Source organism: Scyliorhinus torazame, chromosome 15 (genome assembly GCF_047496885.1).
Source record: "Scyliorhinus torazame isolate Kashiwa2021f chromosome 15, sScyTor2.1, whole genome shotgun sequence".
Classification (NCBI taxonomy): Eukaryota; Metazoa; Chordata; class Chondrichthyes; order Carcharhiniformes; family Scyliorhinidae; genus Scyliorhinus; species Scyliorhinus torazame.
In genome coordinates this window covers 7552174-7564117 of record NC_092721.1, presented here as the reverse complement: position 1 = coordinate 7564117, position 11944 = coordinate 7552174, and the positions used below count along the sequence as shown (strand labels likewise).

Below are 11944 nucleotides of genomic sequence, written 5' to 3'. Positions count from 1 at the left end.
CCAGGATCGAACCTGGAACCTCGGCGCCGTGAGGCAGCAGTGCTAACCACTGTGCCACCATGCTGCCCTTAGCCACCTCAAAATTTGATCAAATTTAGTCTTTAAATCAGATGTTGGCTTGTTTCCTGAAACTGGCAGAGTTTAAATTGTCGGATGAATTAATATACCTATAAAAGTATTCAACGTCCTATTCAAACTAACTTTGACCTCCGGAAACTTTTTAAAGGACATGCTGAAAACTTTAGTGTGTTTTATTTCATGTTAATGAATATTCAGCATCCAAATGCTTCATGAATGTTATTACGTAACTTGGGAATGGACTTTCCATTGGACTTGTGTGTTTTTATATTGGGCACTTGAGATTCTGTTCTTCAATGTGATGTGCCATGGATCCAGGCATGGATTTGTGACTCAAGGTTAATATTTCACTAACTACACTGCTTGCTAATGTGCAGCACATATTTTAAAGTTAACTAGCTTGGAAACAGAAAATGCACAGATGTTTGTGTAATTCATTAAGGTTCTTGATTTTGAGCCTGAAATTTACAAGGTTTTTAGTTGTCGCTAATTTCTCTATTTATTTCTGACCTAATATCAAATCTTTTCAGATTGATCAAGATGGATTTCAGCAAACTTCCCAAGATACAAGATGAGGACAATGAGACGATGGTTGGATATGTCCATGGTGTCTCTGGTCCTGGTGAGTATTTCATTCATTCATCAGTTGCTAAACAGCTAGGCTGGTGTAGGGAATGTGTAAAATAGTTGCTGTGGTAACTTGACAACAAAAGGATAGTCGAAGTGCGTTATTCATAAAGTTAATAAATAGAGTTAATCTTTAATATATGGAAATAATAAAGTTTAAAGTATAGTCTGGACTCGGCACAATGGAGGGCTCCCGTTCGGCAACGGCATTTTCAGGGCTTTAAGCCCGATCCCAGGGTCCACGGAGGCGGCAGAAGCAGGGAGAAGGCACGGAGGAGGCACAGTGAAGACACAGGAGGAAAAAAAGAACAAAGAAAAATGTCGAGGGTGAGCGAGAAAAGGGCCGAAAAAAAACAGCTGGAGGTCCGTCGGGGAGTGGAAAGGTCACCGCGGGGTCACCAAGGAAAATGGAGGCTGGAGCACCAAGGAAGGCCGCACTGCTTACGGCTGAAGAAATAACTACGGTGATGGCTGCGGAATTTGAAAAGCAGTTGGCGCAGATTGCGAAATGCATGGAGATGGTGAGGAAGGAGATGAGGGAGGTTTTGTGTGTGCTGGTGGAGGAGGCGGTTTCCCCGGTGAGGACGGAGGTGGCGAGCGCAGTGGCGGAGGTGCGAGAGCAAGGGGAGGCGCTGAAGGAAGTGGAGGAGACGTTATTGCAGCACGGTGAGCAACTTGCCTCGATGGGGAAAGAGATGCGGAAGGTGATGGATACTAACAAGGATCTGCGAGGAAAAATGGAAGACCTGGAAAACAGATCCAGGCGACAGAATTTGAGGATTGTGGGGCTGCCCGAAGGAGTTGAAGGACCGAAGCCGACTGAGTATTTTGCCGCGATGTTGGCAAAACTATTGGGGGAGGGGGGAGGATCCCTCCCGATATGAACTGGATCGGGCTCATCGGTCGTGGAGGCCTGTACCAAAGGCGAGTGAGCCGCCAAGGGCAGTGACTCTGTGCTTTCGTATGTACAGTGTGAAGGAGAAGGTCCTGAGCTGGGCCAAGCAGAAACGGGTGGTGCAGTGGGCTGGAGCTGGTATACGTGTATACCAGGACTTTACGGTGGAGCTGGCAAGGAGGCGGGCTGCCTTCAACCGGGTGAAGAGGGCACTGTACATTAGCAAGGTGCGGTGCGGCATTGTATATCCAGCGAAGCTGAGGGTGACTTACAAGCTCAGGGACTTGTATTTTGGAACAGCGGAGGAGTTTGCGAAAGCAGAAGGACTGTGGCAGAACTGAGAAATTGAGAAATGGCCATGTGCCGATGTAACCTCATGACTGTATTTTCTTCTTTTTTGTATCACTGCGCGTGGGTGTAGAGACTAAAGGAACCAAGGTGGTATATATTTGGACAAGGGAAGGGATGGGACTTTCACTCGAAATGAGAGTTCTTTGGGGTGTAGGTGGATATGTGGGGTTTGTGTGCTAAAAGGGGATCTTTGGGCTTTCCTGGGGCCGGGCAAGTGGGAAAGAGACCCGGGCGGGGGCCTCCATGCTGGCTGTTTTAAGCTGGCCAGTGAACGGGAGTGAGGTGGGGGGAGAGGCTGCGGCCATCGGAGCCTGGCAGAACAGGGTCCGAGTGGTCTAGCCGGGGTGGAAAGTTGGGGGGGAAGGAACCGAGGTTGGGAGGAGGAGTTTTACAAGAGGCAGTGGACGGGAGGAGCTGGAGACCTGGGGTGGGGGGGGGGGGGGGGGGGGGGAGCTGTGTAAGATTAAGGGTGACTACGGGTAATCCCTGATTCCTTTTTGTCATTTGTTTATGTAAACATGCGGGTTGAGGTTCGGGGGTTGATGGGTAGATGGGATCGTTCTTATTATGGGGACTGACATATCTTGCTGATTATTGTTTATTGTTGATGGATGTAAATGTGGGAGAAAATGTGAAAAAGGAGGAAAATAAAAAAAAAAATTTTTTTTTAAGTATAGTCTGGACTCAAATGGGAGCAGCTAGTTAAACATCAAAATAATAGTTTCAGAAAACAGTTATATATGAATTATACAAGGGTAACAGCAGCAACTAATGGCATCACAGCACTTACCGATGACCTCTGCAATGGATTTAAATAAGATGCATAATAATAACACTAACACTTCTCCCCCTCAAATGTAATTCCCGTTAAAGACAGAAATACAATGAAACCAATGCCTTAATTATACGTCAGTCTTTCGCGGACCTTGTGACTAGGCTGTGATCTGCGCAGTAACACTGGTGACTCCAACTCCTCCACCACTTTGCCTTTCATGACATAGAGCTTTGTGCTCGTTTTGAAAATGTGAGGAGCCTGAGGATCTACGAACAATTTAACTGTTATGCCCTGCAATGTATCCTGTTCATCTTTGTAAACCTCCCAAGATATTTCTGACTGACATCCTCTCACTTTTCTATACTTTATCTCCCCCTACTTCAACTGAATTTTCCTGAGTCAGTCATGTCTGAGGAGACTAGGCCCATGCCCTTATTACCAGGAGTCATGCTCTTGCTTCTAGGCTGTTATTCGCAATGTCCACCATTCACCCTCCAAGCAATGGTCTTGCCGCTATACATCCGAAGATTGATTCCTGCCTGCCTGAGTAAGGGCTTGTGCCTGCTTAGCCCCCCCAAATCTTCCTGAAGGTCTCCTCACTGATTACCGATGCAGGGGCTCCTATGTCCCCTCCATCATGATTTTCTGTCCATTGACCTGCACTGTAACATGAATAGGCTCTGCACACCCCTCACTCACATTAAATATGTCGTAATAGTGCTCCTCTGCCTGGTCTGAGCTTTCCCTGCGATGCACCGTCAAGATTTCCTTGCGTTTGAATTTATTTTCGACTTTCTCTTAGCACCCCGGCACTTCACTAAATGCCCCTTCTTGTTGCACTGGTGACAAACAGCATCCATAAACTTAGTGATTTACATAGTGTGACCTGCCACACCTAAAACACTCCACTGTCTCCACATTTTTACTCGCAGCTTTTTCTACTTGATGCAGTGCACCTGCCTGCATGTCGCCGTTGGCCTTCTAAATATCTTTTGCATTATGGGCAGCCATTTCCATGCCCTGAAATTTCTAAAGCTGCCTTAAAAGTAAGCGTAGCTAGTTCAAGGTGATGCACAGAGCGTACCTGACTAGGGCGAGTAAGAGTGGGTTCTTGGGGGTGGAGTATAGGTGTGAGTGGTACTCCAGGGGGCCAGAGGATCGCCCGCACATAGTTTAACAAGCTTGACAAGACGAAAACATGTTGGGGATTTTGGGCATTCAACTGGAGCCTTGCCCGTTGGTGGCCATTTTTGGAGTATTGGACTCGCTGGTGCTGCAGATGGGGCCGAGGGCAAATGTCCCAGCCCTCGACCCACTAATAGCCTGGAGGCACGTCCTGCTTGGCCGGAGGTCTCTGTTGCCACCTAAGGCCTTGACTTGGGGGACTTGATGGAATATGTGCATCTTGAGAAGATCAAATATACAATGAGTGGTTGGTGGGAGGGTTATACTCGAGGTGGCAGCACTTCATCTTGTTTTGCAGGGAACTAGTTACCATCAGCTGTGGGGGGGTTGTCTTTTTATTTGTTCTGAAGGCTCTGTTTTGTGAGGGGGGGACTGAGGGATTGAGATACTTTAGTATTGTACGGGTTGGGATTTGTTGTGTTGTATTCTTTTGTTATAATGAAAATCTTGTTTGAATAAAAATATTTTTGTGTGGCTTCTGTGCTGAATGCTGTCCTCGTTAATGCCACAAACTAGTCTGTCTCGAAGTACGTCTCCCAAAGCTGCCCCAAACTCGCAATGTTCAGAGAGATGGTACAATTCAGAACAAAGTTAGTTGCAGACCGTCCTGTCTTATGAAAGTGACTGGGATTTGAAATGTTGTACGATTACTTTTTTAAAATAAATTGAGTACCCAATTATTTTTTTTTTTCCAATTAAGGGGCAATTTAGCGTGGCCAATCCACCTAACCTGGCCAATCCACCTAACCTGCACATATTTGGGTTGTGGAGGTGTAACCCATACAGACGGGGAGAATGTGCAAACTTCACATGGACAGTGACCCAGGGCTGTTATGGTTCCTTTCTCAAGGAAAGATATACTGGCAGTGAATGCAGTCCAGAGAAGGTTCGCTAGGTTGACCCTGGGTATGAAGGCATTTTCTTATGAAAGATTGAGTAGGGCCAGTACTCATGAGTTTAAAAGAATGAGGTGACCTTATTGAGACGTTTAAAGTCAAAGATAATGAGGATAAGGCAGGACAGTGGAGTTGAGGATTGTAATATCAGATCAGCCATGATCTCATTGAATGGCGGAGCAGACTCGAGGGGCCAAATGGCCTCCTTCTGCCTGTATGTCTTGTGGTCTATACTTACTGAACTGTTTACCTTCCTTTTGTTTCAAGGGGAAGAATCTAATTTTATGATCAGTTTTCTTTTAAAGGTTTCTCTAAAACCTTGCAAATTGTTTGTAAATGATTTGGCTCCCCTTACAGCAAACTGCCATCTACTAACCTTATCTGTTCTGATTTGAATGAATAATTTTTCTTGCAAATATATTGTTTTGTTAAATCGCTTCCAGCAATGCGGTAACTTGTGTGCTGTTTCTCCATTCTACGTTTCTTCCAGTTGTCACTGCCTCCAATATGGCTGGAGCAGCAATGTATGAACTGGTTCGTGTAGGTCACTCTGAGCTGGTCGGTGAGATTATCCGCTTGGAGGGGGATATGGCTACAATCCAGGTCTATGAAGAAACATGTATCCTTTCTGAATTGCTTAATTGTATAAACTTGAGCAAGATGCTCAGAAGTTTTTGTTGGGATAAGGTTGCAAAAGCTGTGTGCATGTTCTGAGCAGCTGACTGGGCAGAATACACCTTGCAACAAATCATGTTACTGAAGGAGAGGATACTCCAGTGATGATTGCACAAACTAGTGGTTAATATAAGCCAAGTGGCCTTCACAATTGTTCCTGCACAGACCACGCACATCATCAGCAAATCAGCCCAACTAATCAACTGAGGAAAGGTTCTGCATGTTTTTCCTGTAACTCCCCAGAATGATGCCGTCTGCCATCAACAATTACAATTGCCTTGGGCAAGGAGTCAGTTATTTTGGGGTTAATTAAATGCATTGTTGTTTTGTCTCTTCATCCACTTCCCACCCTCTCCTTCTGAAGCGATGAAATTGACAGGCAGGAGAAGGCCAGCTGATCAGTCCTGTCCCCACATTCATTTTTTTTTTTCTTAAAATAAATTTGGAGTATACAATTCCATTTTTTCCAATTAAGGGGCAATTTAGTGTGGCCAATCCACCTACCCTGCACATCTTTGGGTTGTGGGGGCGAAACACACGCAGACACAGGGAGAATGTGCAAACTCCACACGGACAATGACCCAGAGCCGGGAATGAACCCGGGTCCTCAGCGTCGTGAGGCAGCAGGGCTAGTCACTGCACCACCGTGCCGCTCTTGTTCCCACATTCAGGACGGGATGAAATGAAAATCGCTTATTGTCACAAGTAGGCTTCAAATGAAGTTACTGTGAAAAGCCCCTAGTCGCCACATTCCGGCGCCTGTTCGGGGAGGCTGTTACGGGAATCGAACCGTGCTGCTGGCCTGCCTTGGTCTGCTTTCAAAGCCAGCAATTTAGCCCTGTGCTAAACAGCCCCGGGGATGGAAAAGGCTGGCTGATCAGTTCTGTCCCCACATTCATGACCAGTTGCTTCCTCCATCCCCGACTCTGCTACATGCGTGTGATCTCCAGGGAGAGGCAGGAGAACAGGGCCACAAAGGAAAAAGTAATCTCCACTGAAGACAGCCGCATAATGTGTGCAGCAATTCCGTAGACAACAGTTGCCCTCCAGTAACTTTTTGAGAACCTGTTCTTTGTGTGTGAGCTTGAATAATGAGTGATGGGCTGCAGGCACTTATTTAGCGGGCGCAGCCTGCCACTCAAGGTTCCTGGAACGCGATAATGCTTAATTTTCTTACCAGCAATGTTGTAAGCATTTTCCTAAATTCCCACCGAATAGCTGGTGTATCTGTTGGAGATCCAGTGCTTCGTACAGGAAAGCCCCTTTCTGTGGAGCTGGGACCTGGCATCATGGGAGCCATCTTTGATGGGATCCAGCGCCCTCTGAAGGACATCAATGATCTTACGCAGAGTATTTACATCCCCCGTGGTGTCAATGTGAATGCTCTGAGTAAAGACTTGAAGTGGGAATTTACTCCTGCCAAGAATATGCGGGTAAGAACTTTCACTAAATCAATTTAACCCTTTTCTCAGATGGGCTGCCTCTTGCTACATGCCTAGTTTAATTGTTACCCACATTGCAATGGATTCTAAACCATGCATTGTTCTCCCTCAATGTTATTTAATATCTTCCTCCATAACTAAGAAAGAAATATCTTTAATTGCCCATACATCTGCAGGCGTTCCAAAGTATGTTTCAGTCTAGAACAGGCCACTCGGCCCAACCAGTCTGTCTCCGCATTTACCCTCTGCGCAATCAACTTGTTCTAATGATGCTTACCATGTTCCTATACCCATTCAGTCTCTTCCCTTTTGCTTGCCTGTCACTGTTGAGAGAGTCAATTCAGCTCATCCACGTCCCACCAATAGCAGAGGGATGAGCAGTTACTTGTTTTTGGTGGTGCTGGTTGAGAGTGGAATGGTTAGCTTGTCCTCCCAGCTCCTCCAATAGCTTCCACCTGATCAGGCAGACCGGGTGTTGATATCTGATTTTGTGCTAAAGAAATTGTCCTTAACGATGTAGTGCTCCCCCAGTACGGCACTGAAATATCAGCCTAGATTATGTTCTTGTGTCTTGTACATCCACGCAAGCTGACACATTGAGCGAAATAATGCAAGACACAATTGAACAATGTTTTAAATGATTTGTCGCCTTCCAACTTTTTTCACTCCTTGAAGACGGTAAGCATTTTGAAGCAGGTTTCATCGACTGGCATCTGTACTTCCAGCATTTTTTAGAGGCAGTATGAAACAGTCTTTCGTTGTTGGAAGTAAATCTAGAGAGAGAATTTTAGAATTTGTTTGAGGTAAAATTTAAGTTTGTTTTCAAAACAAATAGCCTGTAGTTAACTCTAGTGTTCTGTTGATGGTTAGAAACTGTAATTCGCTTAACTTTGAGATAGAGAGTTGGGCTCAGAGCCACACTACAATTGTAATGTATGGTCATGCTTTGAGCTGTATTTTGTTTATTTTCAGGCTGGTAGTCACATCACTGGTGGTGATATATATGGCTTCGTATATGAGAATTCTCTTATTAAGCACAAGATCATGCTTCCTCCAAAAAGCAGGGGAACTGTCACTTGTGTCGCCCCACCAGGGAACTATGATGTTTCTGTAAGTATTTGAAGATGACATTCATTCAAATCTGAAGCAAAAGTGTTCCTGGATTTATCAGTTACAATTATGTTTCGCAAACCTGGACGGTGTACAAATCCCACTTGTACTTTGGTGCAAGAGCTACAAAATGGTCTTGCAAAGCACTCTGCTGTCTCGAGGGCGATTAGGGGTGGGTAATAAAGCTGCCTTTGCCAGCCACAGCCACAACGCAAGAATAAATTAAAATGATTATTTGCACCTATTAGGAAAACCAATGTAGTCTCGGGGGCACAGTGGTTAGCACAGCTGCCTCACGGCGCCGTGGACCCGGGTTCATATCCTGGCCCTGGGTCACTGTCCGTGTGGAGTTTGCACATTCTCCCCGTGTCTGCGTGGGTCTCACTCCCACAACCCAAAGATGTGCAGGTCGGGTGGATTGACCACGCTAAATTTCCCCTTCCAGAAAATTCCAGAGCTTGGGTGACTAGGCCAGGCCGCCACTGGTGGGGTAGACGTGAAGGAGGAAGTGCACAAAAGCCCAAAATCAGAGGAAAGAAAAATCCGAAAAGAAATCATTAAATTAACAATTGTCTTTGTTCTCGTTGTTCATGCTAAGTGGGCATCACTAGCAAGACCAGCATTTATTGCCCATCCCTGTGTGTCCTTAAGATATTAGTGAGCGGTCTTCTTGAACCACTGCAGATACACCATGAGCACCCACCGTGCTGTTAGGGATGGAATTTCAAGATTCTGATCCAGTAACAGTGAAGAAACTGCAATATATTTCCAATTCGAGGTGGTGTATGACTTGGAGGGAACTTGCAGTTGGTGTTCCCATGCATCTGCTGCCCTTGTCCTTCTAGGTGGTAGGGGTTGCAGGTTTGGAAGGTGCTGTCAAAGGAGCCTTGGTGAGTTGCAGCAGTGCATCATGTTATGTGATACACACAGCTGTCACTGTGTGCTAGAAGTGGAGGAAGTTGACGTTTAATGTGAAAGGGTGTCCTGGTAAATTAATTAGATTTAAAATCTCTCCAAGTTCATTTGGAAAGTTGTTCAAATAGCAGACTTTTGGGGGTGGCAATAATAGATTGTAAAAGTTCATTATGTTCTTCTCTTTCCTTTTTAAAGGATGTGGTTTTGGAACTTGAATTTGAAAGCATCAAAGAGAAGTTCACCATGGTTCAGGTATGGCCTGTACGTCAGGTGAGACCAGTTACTGAAAAACTCCCAGCCAGTAACCCTCTCCTGACAGGACAGCGCGTGTTGGATGCACTTTTTCCGTGAGTTTATTTTCAATCAAATGCACTTTTGTTTCTTATCGGAAAGTCTAAACCTAGATGTTTGCATTTCTCATCTGCAGACTTCTTTCATACCATACGTCAGATGGTATGAAATTCAGTGGTCCCTTAAATTCCTGCCAGGCACCGTTTGAGGCTGATTTCGGGGGCTATTTGTCTCTTGAAGCATATGTGCATAAATCAAAATCATCAAAGGTGGAGGAAGTGCTTCAAAAGGCATACGGGATCCTGGTCTTCAGTATAGAGGCATAGCCTAAAAAAAGCAAGAAGTTATGATGAACCTGTTTTATAAATAACAGTCTGACCTCCTCTGGACTCGCTAAGTTGCCCTTGCAGGTAACCAGCACAGACTGGATGGGCTATATGGCATCTTTAAATGCTGTACGACTCTATGATTTGATGTCAAGATAGCTCCTGGACCGGGGAGGATGGAATTTCACGAGAGCGAGGCAAAAACATTGTGTTTGGACTGGGTAACAAACGTTGAGTCTTGAAGTTGGAGATTTCCAAACTGTCTGACCCAGAACCACATGATTTGTATTTCTTTCAGGAAATGCTGTGGATCCCGATAATACATGGAATTGGTGCAGGCAATTCAACTGAGCCTGTACTTGAACCATTCCTCTTGCCCCCCCCCCCCCCCCCAAACTGCTTTTGCTTCCTCCTCCCCTCTTGAAGAATGGCCATCACTCAGCACCACTGTCTCGTTTAGTCTTCATGAAATTAAAATGGGAACCCCACATGGGAATGGGTCTGGTTACGGTACGACACATGTCTGGTATGGGGGAACCCTCTTTCTTGTTTTAAGGTTTCTGCTCTTTTTCCAATTCATTGTAATCTGGTGGTGACCCCCTGGAACCAATTGCGGAGAGTGCTTCTTGGCAGAACTAATGGGCCCCAAACAATGCATTACATTGTTCCATCCACTTCTATAAGTCCTGAACAATGTGCTTACCCTGGGGATTAATGAACATTTGATGGGAAAGAAGACTTTACATTTGTGTCTACGTTGGTAGAACAGTTGGCTTATAGCAGATTCATTGTTTTTTTGTCTTGTTCTTGTGTTTAAGGTGTGTGCAAGGTGGGACCACAGCTATCCCTGGTGCCTTTGGGTGTGGAAAGACTGTGATTTCCCAGTCACTCTCAAAGTACTCCAACAGTGATGTGATCATCTATGTTGGATGTGGGGAGCGTGGCAATGAGATGTCTGAAGTTCTGAGAGATTTCCCTGAGGTTAGTGCTTTTGTTTTAAAGCCAACTTTAAACTAAAAGTGTGTTTGTAAATTTTTGTAAGAACATGTTGCCAAATAATGGTAATACACCTATCAATACCCTTGGAGCTACCATTGACCAGAGCCATTCTGGCCGAGCCACACAAATATTGTGGCTACAAGAGCAGGTTAGAGGCTGGGAATTCAGAGGTGAGTAACTCTCTCATCACTCCCCAAAGCCCGTTCCCTATCTACAAGGCACAAGTCAGGAGTGTGATGGAATACTCTCCACTTGCCTGGATCGGTGCAGCTCCATCAACACTCATCCACGACCAAGCAGCCCGCTTGATTGGCTTCTCTTCCAAAACATTGATTCCCTTCACCACCAACGCACAGCCGTGTGTTCCACCTACAACGTGCACTGCAGGAATTCACCAAGGCTCCTCCGACAGTACCTTTTAAAATCTACGACCTCTCTCATCTAGAAGGACAAGGGCAATGGACACATGAACACCATCAGCTCCAAGTTCCTCTCCTTTGTTCAGCCATCTTCAGCTGCTTCATCAATGACCTTCCTTCAGAGTGGGGTTGTTCGCTGATGACTGCACAGTGGTCACCGTTCGCGGCTACTCAGATGCTGGTGCAGTTCCTGTCCAAATGCTGCAAGATCCAGGTTTGGGTGAACAAGTGGCAAGTAACATTCATGCCACACAAGTGCCAGGCAATGACCATCTCCAACAAGAGAGGATCTAACCTGACATTTCACTGGCAATATCATCACTGAATCCTCCACTAACAGAATGTGGGGGTTACCATTAACCAGAAACTGAATTGGGCTAGCCATATAAATCCTGGCATGCTATGCTGGGTGCAACAGACTAATGTAATTGGGTTTCTGCACATGTGCAGATGGGTATCGATGGATGTCTTGCATTGATAAGAGACAGTGGCAATAAATTGCGGCCTTCGGTTTACTGAAATTGATCATCCCCTTGAGAATGCCTCTTCCCGACTCCTTTTCCCAGTGGCTCAGTCCGGAGATGAAAAGATGTACACAAGTTGGTTTTAAAGCCTCTTCTTGCTGTGACATGAAGTGACTACCTTGGATAATGCTGTCTTGTGTCCGGTGTTTAGTGTTTGTGAACTCCCATTCATGTTGCGTTATTTCACCCTTCCCAGTTGGGTAAAGATTGTGGTGATATGCATCACTGTAAATACACAAGGGGTTAATGTAAATACACTAAGACTAAGTAAACGCTAGAGGGAGCGCCAGAGACATCATGACATGCAGACAAACAGCTAATGAACACACAGAATAGGACACGACCAATGGGCAGTCAAGACACCCAGAGATGTAACTACCACAAGGGCAACTCATCTAAAAGGACAGGGCACACATGCTCTTTCTCTTTCCACAGG

The 11944-nt window shown here is 45.5% G+C and overlaps 1 protein-coding gene across 1 annotated transcript in view; it reads left to right on the top strand.

The window, feature by feature from the left end:
• The first annotated feature begins 582 nt into the window (after positions 1 to 582).
• Positions 583 to 11944, top strand: part of atp6v1ab (ATPase H+ transporting V1 subunit Ab) — a 41611-nt gene continuing 30249 nt past the window's right edge. The window contains exons 1-6 of the mRNA XM_072476035.1: positions 583 to 700; positions 5298 to 5426; positions 6701 to 6915; positions 7897 to 8034; positions 9145 to 9296; positions 10385 to 10547. Coding sequence (XP_072332136.1) covers positions 619 to 700; positions 5298 to 5426; positions 6701 to 6915; positions 7897 to 8034; positions 9145 to 9296; positions 10385 to 10547 — 879 coding nt within the window. The 5' untranslated portion in view covers positions 583 to 618. The remainder of the gene's footprint in view (positions 701 to 5297; positions 5427 to 6700; positions 6916 to 7896; positions 8035 to 9144; positions 9297 to 10384; positions 10548 to 11944) is intronic.